The following is a 20724-nucleotide window of genomic DNA, read 5'->3' as shown; positions in this document are numbered from 1 at the left end:
TATCAAAAGTATACATTTTTGTCTTGTTTTTGTTGGAAAATATTTCAAAAGTTGGAGAAGTCTTTAAGCTAAAGTCTCTATACCTGATTGCCAAAAATCTTAACAAGTGAAATTATTCCACGCTATATGTGCCAAACCAGGTACTTGCAATGTCATATCTATTAAGCATCAAGCTATTGATGTTTAACTTTTAATGACGTTCAGGTGATGTGAGGCTTACACGCGAAACCCGTGCACATTTTGAAAACTGAATAATTGTTTTCTTTTCTCTTTTCATTATGCAACTTTCATTGTTTAAAAGAAAATGTGGATTTTTTTCGAAATATATATTCATATGTGTAGTGTTTGACTGTACAGAAAGTATTTAATCAAAGAAAACCAGTGTTGCCGTATCTCCTGTAGTAAATATGACTGCAATTAGTTAGTATACACAGTGGCACCATCTTGTTTGAGGGAATTATCTAGATCAATTATGCTAAGATAAACTATCGCCGCTTCTGTAGACAAAATTGTTGATATCTTGTAATTAAATGCCGCTTTGTTTTGCGGTTTCTCTCCCCATGTGACCTTTAGGCACGTGCATAAGCTTAACAACATGAACCAAATGTTAAAGGTCACCCAAAACAGGCTTTATTGTTAACCAGTTTAGCTGTTTTTCTCAAAATTTTGGGCAATGCAAATGAATCCACTCGTCGAAAAGTTTTACTGGCCTCTAATTCCTTTTAATCTATAATTAGTTCACTTTGCGTTTTTCATTATCATCAAAGTTTCCCCCATTAATCTCTTTTTTTCCTGAAGCATTAAAGAAAGATTAAAAATACACATAAACTTCTCATTGAAAAAGCTTTGCTTCTTGTTTTAAGAGTGCAGGCTCCCTCGAGAGAATGAATAATGTCACAGAAATTGTGATTCTTGTTGGTGAAAATGTGGTGTTAGTCTCACTTTAATGGAATCTAAAATAATCCTCGGAGTACAAGCTAAAATGAAAGGATTTCAACAAGTGTGCCATTATTTACATCGATCGGTATTTGCTCCAGGGGGAAACTTCAATCCCATACAGAATATTCGTACTTTTTCAATTATTTTTTCTCTCTTTCTTTCTCAGGAAATAAATTTAATAAATGCGAAGACTTATGGATAAAATTTAACGCCAATGGCACAGAAAAGGTTACTCATGTACATATTTCGTATTGTCCTTTACTTGAACGCCATGAAATTAACGAACATCATGTACAATCCGTGACATACATGTATATTTTTTATAGCTATTCAGTATAAAAATTCTATGTTGCTTTTGTAATGACCATTCATTAGAATTTGTTCTGAGTTTGAAACAGGTGAAAAATCAAGCATATTCATCATTGATGTGTTCGCTGTATTGGCATCAGGTGATTTATTTATACTTGATTAGTCACAATAGAACTGGGGAGACTTGATTGTTTAACGATACATTACCATATCGATCGATTAGAATTTCTGAACAATTCCAACTGATGCTAATTTCTGCAGACGACAGTATCTTATACATTCCTCATTTATTTGAAGACTTGATTTTCTAAAGCTGGTGATTTTGTCTTTAATAACGCTAAATATGTCCCCGGGAAAGATAACGTCTCATTCTACATTTCTGTAAAACGAAAAGATATAAATGAAATCTCTTTGAAGAGTTTTAGAAAGAGATTTTGATATGTGGCGTTGGCACTTATCCATCTTTCTTTTAATTAACGAAGTGACGCGAATTCTTTCGAGACAAAAGGAGGAATAATTACAGAAAGTACTTCCAATGATATGCCTTTAAGGGGTTAAAATATAAATGAATAATCTTTTCGATTTCAAATATTCCAGTCGTTGCTGTGTTAAATTTAGTAAGCCGTAAGCGACAACCTGTCGTTCACCGGAAGTGAAGTTGTGAGCTTTAATGACGTTTTTTAGACATGCCTAAAATGCATGTACTTTGTCTAACTTTTCTGTTCAATTATATACACAGTAAAGAACTGATTCTATTGGAAAGATAAAAATCGAAAATAGTCTGGTTCGTTTTGAATTATTTTATAATCATCTTAGAGGAGATCCTTTTCGGAATATTTTAGATGTCTTACTCTTGGTTGAATATAGATCAATATTTGGATAGACATCTTATGGCGACGTTAGAATTTAAAATGAGATATCTTCTCGAAATAACATTCTTATATGATAACAAAAAGTCCCGAGTTATTCATGAATGCAACGGACAGAAAGCTACCAGTGTTTTTGTCAATCTCTTTGAAAAGATGTACGTATGTTACAAGAAGCAGACGACTTTCAAAATTGACCTTTCTGAAGTGCATATTAAGGGATTCTTCCATGAACATGGCCTGTAAGAGAATTCCATACATTGTTTATGGCATTTTAAAGAAAAGATTATCCGTTGTGTTAGCAGAACGGCAGAGATGCCTATATATTATAGTAAATATACTTCATAATGACAAGCAGATTGCTTCTGAAGTGCCCTCTATAATTCAGATTCCTTCTAATTAACAGACCTGGCTTCCTTGTTTCTGACAGAAATCAAAGCGCAATGAATAACAGTTAATGGCACGTGTTCTTCTTTAACTTCCGCTCTATGAGCGTCTGGAGACACAAATGCAAGCATCTGGTAACCGATTTGGATCATGCATTTGTCATGATAATATACATATGTGTTTATATTTATATTTACACATCATTCGGCATTAAAATGATCTTTTTAATTATGACCCATTCTTTTCAGAAATAAGTACAATTCATTGTGTACAAAAATGCACTTAACATGTTTCAGAGGTCTCTGGACGTGTATATTTCCTTGAAACGATTTGAATTTACTGTAAAACATATCCCATGTTAATTCTAGCTACGAGAATTTGAAACTCAGTTCATGTATGTTTGATCACTTTAACCGAACTATTTTATTTGCATATAAATGATTTCAATTTTAAAGGTAGCCATATTTTCTATTTATAGAAGACAGGAAGTTGTTTGTGGGCATGCTCAATAAACAGCAGACAGAAGATGACATAAAACATTTATTTACACCTTTCGGACAAGTTGAGGAACTGACCATTCTTAGGGACCAAAATGGAAACAGCAAAGGTATACCCTTTATAAATATAATTTTATTCGAATATCCGGGTTTTCTTGGACATACTTTGAATCTATAATTAGATAATCTGACCAAAAAGAACCCAACAAAAAACAAACAAAAACACAACAACAATATACCTGAGGAACTACGATTAAAGACATACGCGCTTTACTTTGACCTTTTTTTAGAGGAACTATTTTTTCGTCGTTTCATTTTTTATGGAAACACGATACAATTTATGAAGTTTCATTACGGTGAAAACTAAGTTGATAATGAAACGTAGCTCGTTTTCGTCAGTAATATGTCTTACCTGATTACAAACTCTCTTTGATGTTTAACGGCGTTCTTCATTAGCAGACGAACTTATGAGGAGATGCAAGGTAATTTAAATTAGTCCGAAATGTATAGAAACGGAAAACATGGCTGCCGTAATGAACTACACGCGCTTAATGGTGCGCTTGATTAATGACTGAAGAAATACAAGAACAAACGTGCGACGAGTAATCAGATTATATATTTTATCAGCAGCAGGATATTTTTGTCAGGTTCACGATTTATTACCTACGTAGCTATTTGAAGAATTGAAAGGGAAAAAAAATGGATGCAAATTTCGAATCCTGGCATGAAGAAGTGTAAAATGTGTAAAAGCTTCCGTTCCCACCTCCTTGCCTGTTTTAACTTAAGTTGCAAAACAGGGCGTGTTTGCGCTCAAACATTTCCTAGAAAATCAAACTCTACATTTTAGCTCTTGTTTGCCTGACGGGCTTTCAAGAATTGACTGTAAGTGTAAATGTTGATACGTTAACAGACCCCGGATAAGAGCTTTCTTACAACTTTTAAAGTGTCTGATTTAATACTTTGTCACGTGACTCGTGTGTCCTTGGGGTAAGTTAAAAATAGAAGAGCTGGTTGCATACTCGTCGTTGTCTATAACGCAATGCTATTATCCTGTCACCAATGATTTGTTATGGAAACCGCAAAAGTGAAGTCAAAACTTATGTATGTCTCCGTAGAACAGTTGAGAAATGAAGTTTTATTATCTTATATATGTCATTCTGCACGATCTGTGCTTAAATCATGGCGACCGAGAGAGATGACGCATGCGCATCGTCTTCGTAAGATTTAAAATGAAAAATCTGTAACATGAATCGAACGCATTTAATCGAGCTTGCGACCTTACAATTTGAGCTAGCACATAACTGTAGAGTTTTAGCGTGATTCATTACCAGGCTTGTAAAATATCGATTCTCAGAACTAGAAAATTCCATTAGACACCAATAGACGCTCATTTATGACTTCTGTACGGAACACTGATCTTGAAAAGGGGTTCAATAGTTCTGTTCAATATAGAACATGTTCTATTAGCATGCATGTCATGGAATCAAGCTCGACTTGAATTATTTATCGTTATTTAGATATAATTCTATCTTGTACATTATTCCTTCTTTTTTCTTGCTCTGTAACAAAATCAAACACAGGGAAAATTCGTCAGTTCTTTCAGATACTCATTGCTGTTGGATCGATAATTCAAATAGAAGGAATGGCGTAAACGCATGCAATCTTAATCCGATTGAAAGTAGCAACAAGTTTCTAGATTGATTTTCTCGTTTCTGGCAATAACAATTTAGTCTATGGCGGTACACGACTGAAATTATACAAGAAATTGCGAAAGATTGTCAAATTAGCGGAAAGTGTCAGTAATCACGCAAAATAACCATAAAGGGTATAGAAACATGCAATTTTACAATCGCGCACAATCCAGATTCCTCGATATAACAAGGCCTCTGAAGACTGGTGTCTATTAATAGATTTTGTGAATAACACATTTTACAACAACCACAAACAGTGTCTTGTCTACATCATAAATCAAATGAGATTTGTAATGCTGTAAAACAATTCGTTCATTGGCAAACATGCTTCTTTGACAGAGAATTTCTTTTTGAAGTTTGTCACATTTTCAAAACGGTTTAGTTAGCGCGTCACTTAGAGCCATTTTCGAAATTTACCAAGAAACGCCGTTATTTTGGTTATGATTATTTATTGCCGGATAGATAAACCTAACCTTGTTACCCTAAATGAATTAATTCTAGAAAAGGAAGCGATGTTTGTGTTCTTGTTTTTTTCTGAAGTATTTTTCTACTTCTTGTCTGAGACAATGTAGTTATATTGAACTTTGCACATAAAAAATAACAGAGGGACCCTGCGTCTTAATTATACGGTTATAGTAGGAATAAACATGCATGGAATTTGCTATGCCCATTAACGGAGAGAATCAATACAGTCTTGGCAGAGATATAGGAAGAAATTGTATTTCTACGAATGAGCGGATTCGAATAAAATACTAACTGCAATGAATCACGATCAGCATAATTCGCGATTCTGACAGAAAAATCAATATCTTTCCATTGGCCAAGACTTTTCTTTGTAAATTCTGTTTGATAAACTTCATTGCATCCTGACATTAAATCCGATGGTATATGCAAATGACGGAATCAGTTTGGCACCGAAATTGCTGATTTGTATGCACGAAAAATGACAAATGTTGATTTTCTTTCCGCGAGTTTGCCCTTTTTCCGTTAATATAAATCGTTTGGTCTTTAAAGGAATTCCTTTCGCCCGATATTGTTTCATTTAAATTTAGAGCCATTGTAATTATTTCATCACACACAGAATAAATTATGTTCGTTAGAATACCTTTCCGAGTTTGATAAATGAATCTAAGCTTCATAGACCTTTTGAAATTTCAAGCGATTTATTTGAAGGCTTATCATAATAAACCGGATTCCTTTATAGTTTGCCCACTGTTGTATAGCTTTTAAGTATCGTACAGTTTGAAGTATTTATGTGTGCCGTGTTTTTCGCTTGTGCGCACAGAATGATTATTATGAAATTATTAAGTATTTAAGAATGTTAATCGTTGATTGCAAAAGGATACCTTATTTTCAAACGAACATATAAATTACTTGTTTCTATTTCAGGCTGTTCATTCGTGAAATATTCCAACCATTCTGAGGCCCAGGCCGCCATTAACAATCTCCATGGAAGTCAAACAATGCCTGTAAGTATAATTATAAAGATCAATATTGAACGAAAATAATTAGAATAATTAAAACGTGTTTTGTTTGAGTTATTCGAGAAGGCTGATGTTTAATTTCTAAAGAACATTTTTTATAAAGATAGAAATTGACTGTTTTGTAGAAAAAGTCAACACTTGCTTAATTCAGTTTTACGACTTGTTTGATTTACAGGGTGCTTCATCCAGTCTTGTTGTAAAGTTTGCGGATACCGAGAAAGAACGACAACTCCGTAGAATGCAGCAGATGGCGCAATCAGTCGGGCTCCTTAACCCGTTAGCGTTGTCCCAGATCGGGGCATACGGTGTATACGACCCGCCAAGAAATCTTCAAGTGTACCCAGACACGGTTTGTATTTACTGCAGTTCTTTTCATTGTCATTATAAATTGATGAGTATACAATGTAGCTTGTAAATAGTTAAAAACTGATGATGATGATGATGATGATGGTGGTGGTGATGATAATGATGATGATGGTGGTGATGATGATAATGATGATGATGATGATGATGATGAACCAGATTACTCTGTTTACAATTAAAATAGATTTGGTATACACACAAGCACATAAGGATAGCATAGTATAGATTTTCATGAATAAATAAAGAATAATTTGAATAATAACTTGATCCTTCAATTCAGACGCCACCCGTCTTAAGCAGCCAAAATGACTGCATCCCTTGGCTGGCTGCTTAAGACAGTTTTAATGTACTCTCAATGTGAATAGTATTATAGATTTGCAGAGTTCTGTTGTCTATGTGCTTATATAGATATAATTGTCTTCCCTTTGATTGCCCCATTCCTGTTTTTACGCTCTTACGGATGCCCTATCAAGTACCCTCACAGGAGCCCTGTGTGACACGATACAATGAGAGTTTCGTTCATTGAACGATGATCCCATTTGTTTAATATTTACACAAATACAGATATATCATGCATACTTTTTATATTTGTTTATGGTTTAAAATTTGAATGTTTCTTTTTTTCTTTTTAGCAGATTATGCAGCAGCAAGCTTTAGTTGCCGCAGGCCAAGGTCATTACTTGACACCCGTCACACTGGCACAAATTCCACAGGCTGTGACAGCACTTGCCGCACCGAATGGTATCTCCACGGCAACCATGACCCCTACAACAGCCTCTCTCGCTAACGGTGAGAGTGAGTTTTATTTAATTACATACTTCAATCACACGAACTATGTTTCCTTACTGATAAAAAACTGCACTTTAATTCTTTATTCATAATTCCTTGAGTAAAAAAATAATTTTATGTTATAATATCTAAGACTAAAAAAATGTTGAAGGCTCGAGCACCACACTAAATGACAATGCGCTTGAATTATAAAACGCTAAAATCTCGCCTTTTCACCCATTGAATGAACTTTAAAAGGTTTAATACATCTCTTTATGCCGATTTATATACGATAATGAATGAAAAATGTTGGAATCGGCGAAAAAACGATATTTTTCTTCTTTGTAATCATGATTTCTGCAAAAGTCTATAGATACTGCTTCAACACTGTAATGAGTTAAATCCAATCTCTAATGGGAAAACTAAATCATAAGTTTCTAATTCAATTTTATTATAACTAACAATATAAGATAAAACTTCAATCGACCATAAAATATTCGTCGTACTTACATTGCATTAACATTTCTTCTTTATAAATAGGTACAGCATCAACACCTATTAGTGGAGCGCCCCCTAGCGTGCTTTCACCAACACCCGTGGCCGGATTTCCAATTGCCCAAAATGGCCAACAAGAGATTTACGCTAACGGAATTCCGGCTTATGCAGGTAATATTTGTTTTAGATTTGTTTAATTTTGTCAAGCGAAATCTTGCATTTCCTTTCTCTCAAAAAAAAATAAATAATTAAAAAAGACAGCTTTCTAGGTGATATTGTAGTGTTAGCAACGAATTAATAATACTATTTTTTAAAGTGATATTGTAGTGTTATTCAGTAGTGATGAATTGAATATAGTGAAAAAAGCAACAGTTGTAGAAACTCTTATAGACATTTTAGAATTCCTTTACTGACGCTCTGCTTTCTATTTTTAGCACAAACTATCACCAATGGGGACCCATCACAGATATATACTGCAGTGACGCCTTATGGCATTGGGGAATACCTCAGTGAGTAATTCTGTATAATTAATTACTTTCCAACCGTCTTCTGTAGATTAAACTTTTCAAATGTTTGAAGCAACGTAGTTTTTAATTATATACTCTATAAATAACATTTTATAATTTAAGTGCAATATTTGTAGAATTTTTGAGAAGAAAAAAGTAAAGCTTGCAAATTGAAATTATTGTTTGTTCTTTGTAGCTGCTTACCCAACCGCATTCAATCCGATTCAACAAGCCCTGTTACAGAACGCTGCACTGATGCCGACAGCTCAAAAAGAAGGTAGTTACTAAATTTGTGCATATATTTATAATAAATGTAGATTCTATAAATGTATATCCATCAATTAAAATATGAGCAATATATTTTAGTATTTGTAAATAGTTAAAAACTGAACAGTGAATATTTATGTGTCTCAATATATGTTACAATATTATTTTCAAAATTTTGCAAATGGACACAATCCTATCAAAGGGAAAGAACTCTGATAACACTGTCAATGATCAGAATAAGGCTGGAATGGTATGGTAAAGAATATGTTTATATTGTGTCCGTATGATAAATTAAAATATGTAGTACACACCTCTAACTTTTAGCAGTGCTGACTTCTACAGGACCCGATGGCTGCAATCTATTTATATATCACCTGCCACAAGAGTTCGGCGACGCGGAACTAGCACAAATGTTTATGCCATTTGGAAATGTTATTAGTGCTAAAGTCTACGTGGATAGGGCAACCAATCAGAGCAAATGCTTTGGTAAGCTAATGATTATCTCCCTTAAGCTTTGTTAAGCTTATAACTATAGCTCTTCGTTTCTTATAGTCTCACTTTATAGTACATGTTTACGAAGAGCACACTCTTCACAGATAATGTTCTGAATGTATCTACAGTTTATATGTTTTATATACAGTACACATAAATTATTGTCAGACGATGATTAAAGTTTTCATAAAATGGCTGAAATATGAAAACCGTGCACCTTAGTATTTACAATTTCAACTTTTAACTATGGAAATACACTTATCAACAATTAACTCCAAATCCCATTCACCTGTGACATGAGTATCTACACTGTCTACCATTTATATTTAAAAAGAAGAACAAAAACACACAAAATAATTATTGATTCTATATATTACAGGGTTTGTAAGTTTCGACAATCCAGCTTGCGCTCAGGCGGCGATCCAAGCTATGAACGGGTTTCAAATCGGAATGAAGAGACTGAAGGTCCAACTCAAACGACCAAAAGACGCTTCGAAGCCATACTAAAAACATATTCCTTGATTATCGGTATGTACTTGTTTTTCTTTGGGGTTGTTATCCTCTTTCTATTAAATATTTGGCTAGTTTTGCATTTTGGAAAGGATTTTATACTCTTTTTTTAAATATGAGTAATGTTTTAAACGTTTTCCGGGATGAGCCTAGGCAGCGCATGTTTCCTTTACTATTTATAGTATTAATAGATATGATCATAATTTAAAATGGGAATTGGTGTCCGAAATATTCGAAAGCATAAATTCGGATTTAGGTGTTTTATTTTTTAACATTGAATCCAAAGAGTTATTACTTACTGAATAGATAATGTTTTTTTTAACTTCCATCTTTTCGAGGCTGAAACAAAACAAAACAAAAAAAACACGAAGATTTTCCTTTTTTAAGTTATAACTGTTTCAAAAGGTGTGTGTAGGGGAGGAGTAAGGTGGACTTTGCCCTTAACCTATTAGAAATAGAAAAAAGTTGTACAGTCTAGACCAATTAATATACTCTTAAATTTAATTAAACATGGACAAGGTAATGAAAAACTAGTCTAAATGTATATTTTAAACCTGCAAAGAAACATAAGCTTTAAAGAGTGTTTTACGACAGATTATAAACAGTACAAAAATATATTAGACGGCTGTTTTAACCAAATTTGTAGTAACCATGTATATGTTTACTTAAAACTTCTCTCACTATATTTGTAAGAATAATAAACAGTTCTTGCATCACAATGTTGCATCCTTAAACGGCAAACAACAATAACAACCACAGAACAACAACAACAATAAATTAACAGTAATTTTATATATAGATATTGTTCCCATGTTACTCTCTATGTTATGATGACAAAGCAAATCTTATGTGAAGCTAAATCATTAACGCAATTTCAATATTATTATAGTGGAAAAAGAAACTCTCTTCAAAAGAGAGGAGCTATAACAGTACGTTACCTTGGTAACCAAATTACGTCATCCGATTATGTAAGTGATTGGACGATTTGAAGGTGTTGTTATTTAGTCGTAATGGCAAAAATATTGTAACATTGTGTAGATTTATTTTCACGTGAACATGGTGATCAGGTGCTGCTTTATGGTTTTTTCTAATAATGTATCACGTGACTATTCATTTTGATTTTGATTGGATAACTGGTTGGAAGTTTTGTCGTCTGGTATATTGTTATAATTTTCTGAATATTTTAGCTAAATTTTCTCCCCTTTATAGCTGAAGAGAATTCTCTGTGACAGAATTGAAGAGGAGATAATTTTAGATTAACAATGACCTTGACCTTTTAACCTTAGTTTGATCTGCGCAAATGTATCTTCCTGCATATAATATGTCTGAATTTTCTAAATAAGTCATTGACCTTCGCTTTTCAAAAGTTAACATATATTAACTAAAGCGTCCACTTTCTCTTTTGGGCAAATACGTCTGTTTTTATTATATTTATTTTTGTATTCCTATCTGAAGGTGAAGGTCAAAGATTTATGTTATACGTTTGCCAAGCAATGTCTTGCTGTCATTTCTGATTACGCTGTATAATAGAAATATATTTACTTGATTTCAGAAAATAATGATCTTCGAAAAATTCGTTTTAATAAAAGTACAAATGTATGCCTAGTCGCATTAATATTCTTTTATTATTAAAGATCATGAAAAATTTACTACATTTTGTATTTAAGAACCGGAAGTGAAATCTTAACCAGAAATTAACTTTGAGACGTTGCCAATGGTGATATGTAATATCTATATTTAGTACTGAAATCAGACGTCGACACCTTAGCTTTGATTTATTAACACATGGACTTTGTATTTTAATGATTTAGCTCACAAAATATACTATTCCTCGTAGAAAGAATTCATTCCTAACTTAAATGTGTTTTCTTTTTTGGCATTGTTTGCGGTGCCATACCACATTGAGCATTTACAAGATTGGGAAAGCCTCGTTTCTAGCTTGTATACATGTACTGATTGGATAATTACTACTCAGTTTCGAAAGAATCGCCAAATTAACGAAATGAAAACACTACTCAGATTCGAAAGAATCGTCAAATTAACGAAATGAAAACACTTCTACATTTTCAACATTTTCGGTACGCGCAAAGTTCTATTCATTTAAATGCATTACTTGGAATAATTCTTTCTTGACGTAATGTTAGATTTTGTTTAAACATTCAATTTACTAATTTAATGTAAATGTATTTGTACTTTTTGCATGTTTGCCTAACAACATTATTGACTTTAGAAAATCTCCAATGTGTCAGTCGAATATTTTTGTTATATTGTCTTTTATAGAATGTTTATAGCGTATTTTGTTTGGACCGCTAGATTTGTTATTTTCTCATTTTGAATGGTTTGAATATATTAAACGAAATGATCACAAAACACGAAAAAATAAACGAAACGAATCTAGCGGTCAAACGTTTGCTGTACATTTTTCTGAACACGTTTTTTGGCTTTTGTATGTCTATACGTCCGTCTCTACTTATTATTTTTATGTAATAATTAAATACAGGAGTCAAAGTTGTGAAGAGAATATTGAGGCACTTATAGACAGATCGTGTAACTAATGTTATGGCTGATTACTCACAATTCATGTACACAGATCTTCAACACATGCTATTTATATGTTAAGGATTTTACATGTTTAATATTTTTGTGTAATATTTCTGTACAATGTTACGTTTAATAATGAAAACAAATAAAATTACAGAAAGTAATAGTTAATAGTTCATTTATGAGCTCTAATCATGACGAAGTCATTACAAATTATATTTTAGCTGTACGCCATTGACCATAGAAAGAAAATGGAAACAAAAAAAGCAACAACCTGATTTCGTATATTCTTAAAAGTTGCAAAATAAAATAAATTATTATCTTTTCCGTTTATTTACAGGTGTTGTAGAAACAGCAAGAGTTTTTTCTAGTCCGTGGCATAAAGAGTGACGTAAAAACAAAGATGACGTCATAAGAGTACTGAGGAATAAAAAACAATCACGATCACATTCACACAATTATAAACTTAACATAAGGAAAGTGGGACTCAACTGTACACGTCACAATTTGTAGAGACCACCCGCCGAGTTTGAATTGTACATAGATTTTTTTTCTTCACAATTTTATTTCTTGATTTTGTAAATATATTCTTTTCATTTTTATTACATTATCTCTTATGAATTTTAAAATGTTACTTTTTCAATTGATATATTGCTTATTTAACAAGTTAAACTGATATAACAGACATTTTTCTGGTTAATGCAATCAATTCATTTTGTAAAATAAGCCACGATTGGCCATTTCTATTTTCAAGCATCGTCTGATCTGATTGGCTTAATTTTTTAATAAGTTAAATATAGTAACCAATCATAAATATTTTTACTTTGGACGTCTTTTTTTATCCCTAACAAGTTGCTAAGAATTATTGTATTTTACCAGACGATTATAATCTTCGATTTATTCCCCTTGAATATATCTCAATAAAAAAAGAGTTTAAGTTAAAATTGCAATTTATACACCTAGACAATTAATCAAGAGGAATAAATCGAAATTCTGTACATATATTTAAATGTCAATTATGTATACTCACAGTGTTAAATTGTGTTTTCCATTTAAAGCCCTAATGGGGAGATGGATCAGATAGTTTTTCACTGTGTAACAAATTGTTTTGGAGCTTTGTGCAATATGTTTTCGTGTAAGTGCTGAAAATCCGGACAAATCCGGACTGATTGGAACGGGTTTGAAATCGGGGTGCAGGTTTTATTCAAATGAACTTGATAACTTATTCATTAAAAAAACACACACACACACATGATCAGATTTTTCCTTTTTGAAAGAAGATTTCTTGAAAAAGTATGTTGAACAATTGAAGTTACTTCGCGACAGAATGATTTTATTAACATTATAAACTTGCATCCCAAAATGCGTTTGTTTCGGAGATTATGATCTTTTGGGCGCTATTTTCTAAACACTACTTTTGATTTTATTGTACTATGTATTTATGTGTTATGTATTTATGTATAAGATAGTGGTTTCCTTTAATCGTTTGGTGGTTTTATTTTCGATTTACATTCCATTTACAGTCATTGAGTATATAGTATTTTATATCAATGTCTAATATAATTGGTGCATTTTATGATAACATGCCAAAATTTACCAACTGTCATACAATGTGTTCAAATGTCGAGCACATTGTTCTATCTGTCGGAATGATTCGGGTGTTTACGTGAAAGTGTCGAAAATTACCGAGGAGCTCCGACATTTCCTAGCTGTTGTCTCGTATCACGTGATGTAAATTTTCATCTGGATGTAAATTTTATATGATATTTTGATAACTCAGAATTTTTATACTCTTTACAAACATTCTAAATATTGTGCATGGATATATACATGTATGTCACGTGGTTTTAAGTAGGATTCAAACTTAGAGATTATGTAGTCTGTAACACTTTCAAATGTGCTATTTTTAGAAAGTAACATCTATTTTTTAGATTTTGATGATATATCTTGTCACATTGTCATTGTCGTGACGTAATTCTGGGTTTCATTTCCGGTGATGATTTGTGGTAAATTTTGCTTTAAAACTTTCATTTCAGAAGGGAAACCAGTGTCTTATATGAACAAACATTATCTATCTCATTGCTTTGGGATAAAATGTTTGTTAATGTCTATATAAAACAGGCAATATAGCTTAAATTTTCCAATCAACATTCACACAGATACATCCAAGGGAAAATCATGTTATCGTCCAATTTTGGCGAATCTGAACACGATATTAAGAAATTTGAACATTCATGTTCACTTTACTTGTTTTATTTTAGTGCAAATCAAATGAAATTCAAATTACTTGCGTGTAAACAAACAAACCACGATTTTTTTACAGTCGGACAGATTAAGCTATATTTGCCTGTTTATATTTTACTAAAATCTAAGTTGTGACTTAGAAAAAATATGGACCATTCCTTACATGTAGATCATTAACATTGATCATATATTTGTTGCCAAGAGGATTTTTTTCTTGTACATATATTATATCATGAACAAATCATTTACTTATAACAATCATGCTTTAGATTATAGAATTAGCTAGACATTTAATTAGTTAGAATTTCACTTTAAAATTTATTACCAATTTAAAATAGCTTTCTTTGAAGAGTTTTAGAATTTAATTTGTTATTTGAATGAGTTAAGCTATGGTTACATATCAGTTAAACAAAATATCAATTTTATAGCTCTGTTTTTGTATGCCCCCAATGTATTGATCCCCTGACGTTAGCAATAGTCTGAAGGCCAAATGTGTTTAGATACGAACAAAAATAAATATCATATCTTTTTTTGTTCAAATTAGAGCATGGAAATAACATCCTCACCTATAAATAGTAGTACTTTTTGATGATTATCCATTCTTGTACATTAATACTGGAAACCGTTTGTCCACTACATATATATTCGGTATTCCTTGTGCGTCAATGTAGAAAATATTGTAAATTAATCAAAATATTTTGAAAAAAGACTATATTTGCACAAAAGGGGGATAGCGTTGAATCAGAAACTGTCAATAATTTACAAGACAAGGTTTAATCAGCAATTAAATGCAAAACTCAAGTTAGTTTATGTTGTCTATCTATTTATACGACTTTGTTAAACTTGTTAACAATATCTATCTCAGAACTGGTTGAATTTGTTAATAATATTCTCGTTTTAAATAGCTTATGATGTAAATATTTTCTAAACTTTTATTAAATTATTTAATTCATTAATTAATTCACTTATATTTATATTAATTTGTTTTTAATTTTAGAGAGCTGTCACATGACTCTTTATGTATATATAATGTATTAGATATTTCAGATTTCTTTTCTTAAGAATCACGTGTGCGAATGTCACAACTTTTAAAGTTGACAACAAATAACAATTATACTGAGTTGTGAGCAATCCTGCACCTTTGTTATTTTTGAATCATATCACGTGACTCTTTAAGATATGTTATCTGACATTTCATTGGTTGTCGCCAGGCACCACCATTTTGTAAATATTAACATAGATTTTAGCGTTAGATTCATTCATCATTATATTTTAGCACCTCAGATATTTTGTCTTAGCTTGTTACGGTACCTAATAGAGATTGCCTTTAATGTCTGGTAACAAAATTCTCATTCTGTACCCGTCTTTCTTTGTGACGTGACGTCTACTCGTTGTTGTAAGTAACCAGATCTGAACATATCTATAAATATCTAAAAATTACAAGTGTTGATATATGCATGGGAGAGTATAGTACAAGGAGCGTACTCGCACGTATCCGAAAAATAGTCAAAATGATTTTTAATTCCTTTTTTACTAAAAACTATAGCTCAATATTAAAGATATATTTAATTTGATGGCGGATGAGAATTTTGTTTCCAGTCAATCTTTATAGTCGTTGTGTTCATTGAACATTTCTAGAAATCCTCATGTACAGTGATTTGTCATATTAGACTTATTTTTATTTCAAAGTTGTGAATAGTTTTTCAGCTTAAAGAAATAATTTCATATTTCAAATCTCGGTACATGACGATTGCTAGAAATGCAAAAATATACGTGCAATACACAAATGTGTTTTCTAAAAGCTGATCGTACTTTATCTCAAAGTTCTAGGGTCGTAATGAAACGACTCACGGATAGCTTATACTCTCCACCATAGTTTCCTCTTCTTTCACTTCCGGAAACAACAAAATTGATGACTTCCGGAAACAAGCGGAAGTGAACTATAGAATAGCATGGTAATTTTCATTTGATACTCTTTTTATTGAGACAATTAACTTTAGATATCTAGGATCAGTTTCTAGGAAACCACACAGAAGGGGAAAACTAGTCTTTATGAAGTATTCTCAGTCAAATTTGTTACCGTTTTGTTTTGTTTTTTTATCTTCTTCGGTTATTTGTAAATTAGTGTTTTTCATTTTTAACGGCGATTTACTCTGAAATCAAAATCATTATTTTTTACCATAAATGGAATATGTTATTCACATGTAGACTACTTGTTTTTAATTGAAGATAAATATATCATAAGAAGTACTATTCTGCTAGGATATAAGGAAGAAAATGTCACTTGTTTACACTTGTATACCTAATAGTATGTAGACAACTAATTATTGTGTGCAAGCCCCTAATTGGCTTATTTCTTTTCTTAAGTATAAAAAGCAATCTAGAATTTTCAGGATATGTCCAAAATTAGTAAGTCACCATATGTTTTAATGATTGTTGACAAATGATTTATTTGTCTAAATATGACTCACATCGGCATATTTCTGGCAGTTTAACACTCGCAGAAATATTTGTGTTCTACATGTGGATAATTTGTTCTTAGGATTTTTTGTTTTACTTTACCAATTACTTACATCCTAAATTGTGCAATTTCATTTTTTACATCTCATCATCTCTGTTTTTTACAAGCAGAATATCCCATCATAAAATCAATTTTTATTTCAATTCGTAATTAATACTTAAAATTTTTTTTAAAAAATGTTTTTTTCCTGTCTATTTCAGTGGTATAGATTATCGTTCTTTTATACATTAAAGTAAAATCTACATTTGTTAAAAGCCGAACTTGTATCTTTCTTTTAATGAAAGTTAATATGATTTTATATACACATACAGATTTGAATGATTTTTTGTTCTTTATAAATGAGGTTAATTGTATATTCATACAATTTCAAGGGAGGTAATTGTCTCAAAATTGAATCTCATATTTTCTGTATTCACATTGTTTCTGTAGACAGATTTAATGCTTTTGAAAAGAAAATTATCACGGATCTTGAATTCCATTATTAACAATATTTTTTTCTGTACAGGTTACTCGTAGAGTAATGGAATAAAATATATTAGCTACACTTTGTTTATTATTTAATTTATTCCGCTCCTTTTCAGCATTTACTCTTACCATGCCAAGTTCAAATTTGCTCAAATCGCTGTGAATTTGTAACTGTCAGCTGTAAATATAAGAGGTTATGACAAAAACATGCTAAATTGTACAGTTTGCAGCAGTGTGTTTGTCGATACAAGCTTATGACAATCTACTGGAGGCATTAGCCAGTATGTTTATCGGTGCACGGTTGTCTCACTGCACTGGACTGAAGCCATAAACTAGACTGTTTATCGGGGCAGCCTTGTTTCACTCTACTGAAGGCATTGGTCAGTATGTTTATCGGTGCACAGTTGTCTCACTGCACTGGAGTGAAGCCATAAACTGGACTGTTTATCGGGGCAGCCTTGACTCACTCTACTGGACGCATTGACCAAGCTGTTTGTCAGGACAAGCTTGCCTCCCTCTACTAGTGGCATTATAATTGGTATATTAATGTGGCCATGTTTATACATATACCAACAATCTACACTTACCATTAATGAAATTGCAACATTATCAATTAAAGCGGAGCTTTTTATTTTCTGTCATCAAAATTACAAAAGTACATGTTAACAATAGGGAACAACGTTCACATTGCAGTCACAACAACCCCACCTAGCACATCGCAAACAGTTCTAGGAATTCTATTCAAAGGAGACGTGAATCCTTGGCCCAATCAACGCTGAATAGCCGCTAGAATACGGTCGTTACACGACAAATTTAACACTCTTCGACTTGTAAGCATGAAATGTAACAACAATGAGCTGAATTTGTGTTATAGTGGTCAAATTTAGACTAGTCTTATTTTTTTCTAGCAAGAATCTGGCAATTGTTCCTATATGAAAACAGTTCAGTCATCTTTAAGATAATTACGGAATTTAATCTTTTTGTCTCATTCTTCTAGTTGGTAACCACATGTCACTTTTCTTTGATAAAAGAACCTTTGTGTTCATCTTAAATGTGTCAAAAATCATAAAAAAATGAAATATGAGCCCCCTTTAAGATATACTATAAGTTAAAAGAAGGGCGGAAACTCCAGATTCGAGTCTACGAGCAAGTGGATCATTTCCCGGGACAATTGTCCAGATAATTAAAAAAAAACTTTTATCACTATTTCACGTTTGCATTAAGCTTCCAAATGAGGCCGACATTAAGTCTCTAGCCCTTCCTGTTCATGAAATATATATCAGCAAACGCGCGCATTCGTGCTAAAACTCCGAGGTAGACAAAAAAAGTGGCACAACGATTCGGTACGTGAACATAGACAAATATGACATGTATGTCAGCCGAGTACGGGTCAGAATCACTTTAATATACTAAATAATATTACTATAAATACAATAAATGGAAAGTTCCAGGATCTCCACAGCACGAACAGACCTGCCGATGGTTGAAAGTACACGGTGTTTTCATATTCATGATTTATATTCCCCTTAAGGCGGTGCTAGGGGAAGTGGACGGTTGCATGCACTGACCACCAGTGCCTATTCTAGGAGGGGGGATGGGGTTGATTCATCCATATTTTTGAGAATTCCCCCTAATTTTTCCAGAGGCAGGGGGGAAATTTTACATAGAGAAAGAAGGGAAAAAAATCAACAAATGTAATAAATTCTCACTTATCGATAACCCCCCCCCCGCTTTATTTCAAATCCTAGAATAGACACTGGACCACTGCTGTCTCACTGGTCAGGCTCAATCAAACAGAGCATGATGTAGCCTTTTCATTTTCCCCGTTGTTATGTCATTAAAGTTTAAGAGCTTCGAATTTGTATATTCCGCCTTCGGAGTTGAAAAAATAGATAGGGCCCTCTTTTTTCACGCCAATGTATCTATGTTCAATCATTTAAATGCAATTGCTTCCATAACTATGTTAATCACGTCACTAAAATTATAGTTTGTGCCAAGTGTATGAACTGGCACTTGTTTCGCTTAGCCCAAATGTCAGCTTCCCGCACTAGTCTCAATATTTCGACGGCAAGACAGACCGATTTTATAATCTGATATTTCATAGATGTCTGTCTTTACAGAAGGGCGGCCATCGTCTATGTAAAAAAAGCCCTAAAGCGCACAATTTGTTGGGCTACTTCCCGCACTAACGTTGAAAAGGTATTTCTGCCATTGCTACACATGTATCTGCCTTGACCTTATTTAAAAGGAATGAATTTGTCATTTACATTTGAATAAATTGACTTTACTTACCTATGTTCACCCACAGCTTATTTTACCTTTACCTTGGCCAGACCTGCATTTCGCGTGAGACAAACTGTCTCATAATGGTAAACATTTGGTACCATATTTAGATTAAGGTTTAAAAGTCATGGTTCATGACATAATATAATGGATGTTGACTGTCGTGGTTAAATGAATGCAGTTAAATGAATGCACCAGTAAAGTGTCATCAATCAAACAAACGTATCATTCCTAAAAATAAACACTGAATTCTCCCTTGTTTCTCATTGAAGTTCCTTGACTGACCTTGCGTGAAGCTGTAAACGTGTCCATTAATTCCACATATTTTGGAAACGAAAAGTATTGCTACTAACGAAAAGTATTCCTACCTAAAACGCCAGAGCGTTATTTTGTGTGTTTTAATATGTGATCTTTTCAAAAATAATATGAAAGTCCCCAACAGTGCAATATAAGCGTTACAAGATATTTCTATATCCCATGCTTTAATAGAGCTACATGATATCTCTAAGGGTATCATTGCACTATTTTGCACGCCACAATTAATACTGTTTTTCTAAATGTGATGAAATTGAGAACGTTAATAAGAGATTGTATCATAGTTTTGGGACCTTTCTGTTGAAAATGTGTCCGAGTTAAATCGTATAGATATACATGCACAGTGCGTTAACTGGAGGTATTAGTTGCCCGCACTCCAGAGCATGTCCATTGATTGGTTCATTTTTACTGAGGTTTACTTATTGTTTCGGCAGAGAAAGACAAAGCGACAGAAATATCATATTCAGATGCTCATTTATTGTTTACTTTTTTCCGGGGTTTCATATTGCGACAACAGGGAACGTGTTTTTATGTTACAAAAAAGAAGGAACATCAAACACTCGGCAATCTGATTAATACTCGGGGGCTACGCCCCCAAGTACAAATTAGATAGCCTCGTGTTTCGATGCTCTTTCTATTACTTACATAAGGTCATTTTCACCACGGATTCTTTTATTGATATATCGATAAATAAATAACCACGAATGAGGTTCAAAAAATTATGTTATTTTTCTTTTTTTACCAAATACACTTATTACTTACATTATTACTGGCACGATTT

The 20724-nt window shown here is 32.7% G+C and overlaps 1 protein-coding gene across 15 annotated transcripts in view; it reads left to right on the top strand.

The window, feature by feature from the left end:
• LOC132727550 (CUGBP Elav-like family member 4) overlaps nucleotides 1-17043 on the top strand; it is a 73531-nt gene extending 56488 nt beyond the window's left edge. For 9 of the 15 annotated variants that reach the window (XM_060713099.1, XM_060713095.1, XM_060713093.1 and 6 more), the window contains 10 exons: nucleotides 2980-3108; nucleotides 6079-6158; nucleotides 6349-6522; nucleotides 7169-7331; nucleotides 7845-7970; nucleotides 8234-8308; nucleotides 8502-8582; nucleotides 8897-9058; nucleotides 9444-9592; nucleotides 12456-17043. In XM_060713099.1, the coding sequence (XP_060569082.1) occupies nucleotides 2980-3108; nucleotides 6079-6158; nucleotides 6349-6522; nucleotides 7169-7331; nucleotides 7845-7970; nucleotides 8234-8308; nucleotides 8502-8582; nucleotides 8897-9058; nucleotides 9444-9571 (1118 nt within the window). In that variant the 3' untranslated portion in view covers nucleotides 9572-9592; nucleotides 12456-17043. Of the gene's footprint in view, nucleotides 1-2979; nucleotides 3109-6078; nucleotides 6159-6348; nucleotides 6523-7168; nucleotides 7332-7844; nucleotides 7971-8233; nucleotides 8309-8501; nucleotides 8583-8896; nucleotides 9059-9443; nucleotides 9593-10463; nucleotides 10543-12455 lie in introns of all 15 variants that reach the window. The other 6 variants (XM_060713100.1, XM_060713091.1, XR_009625365.1 and 3 more) reach the window with 5 other exon arrangements.
• Nucleotides 17044-20724: the final 3681 nt, after the last annotated feature.

This window comes from Ruditapes philippinarum, unplaced genomic scaffold (genome assembly GCF_026571515.1).
Source record: "Ruditapes philippinarum isolate M1 unplaced genomic scaffold, ASM2657151v2 ctg1536_1_1_1_1, whole genome shotgun sequence".
Classification (NCBI taxonomy): Eukaryota; Metazoa; Mollusca; class Bivalvia; order Venerida; family Veneridae; genus Ruditapes; species Ruditapes philippinarum.
The sequence above is the reverse complement of the archived record's forward strand: the minus strand, read 5'-3'. Positions and strand labels throughout refer to the sequence as shown.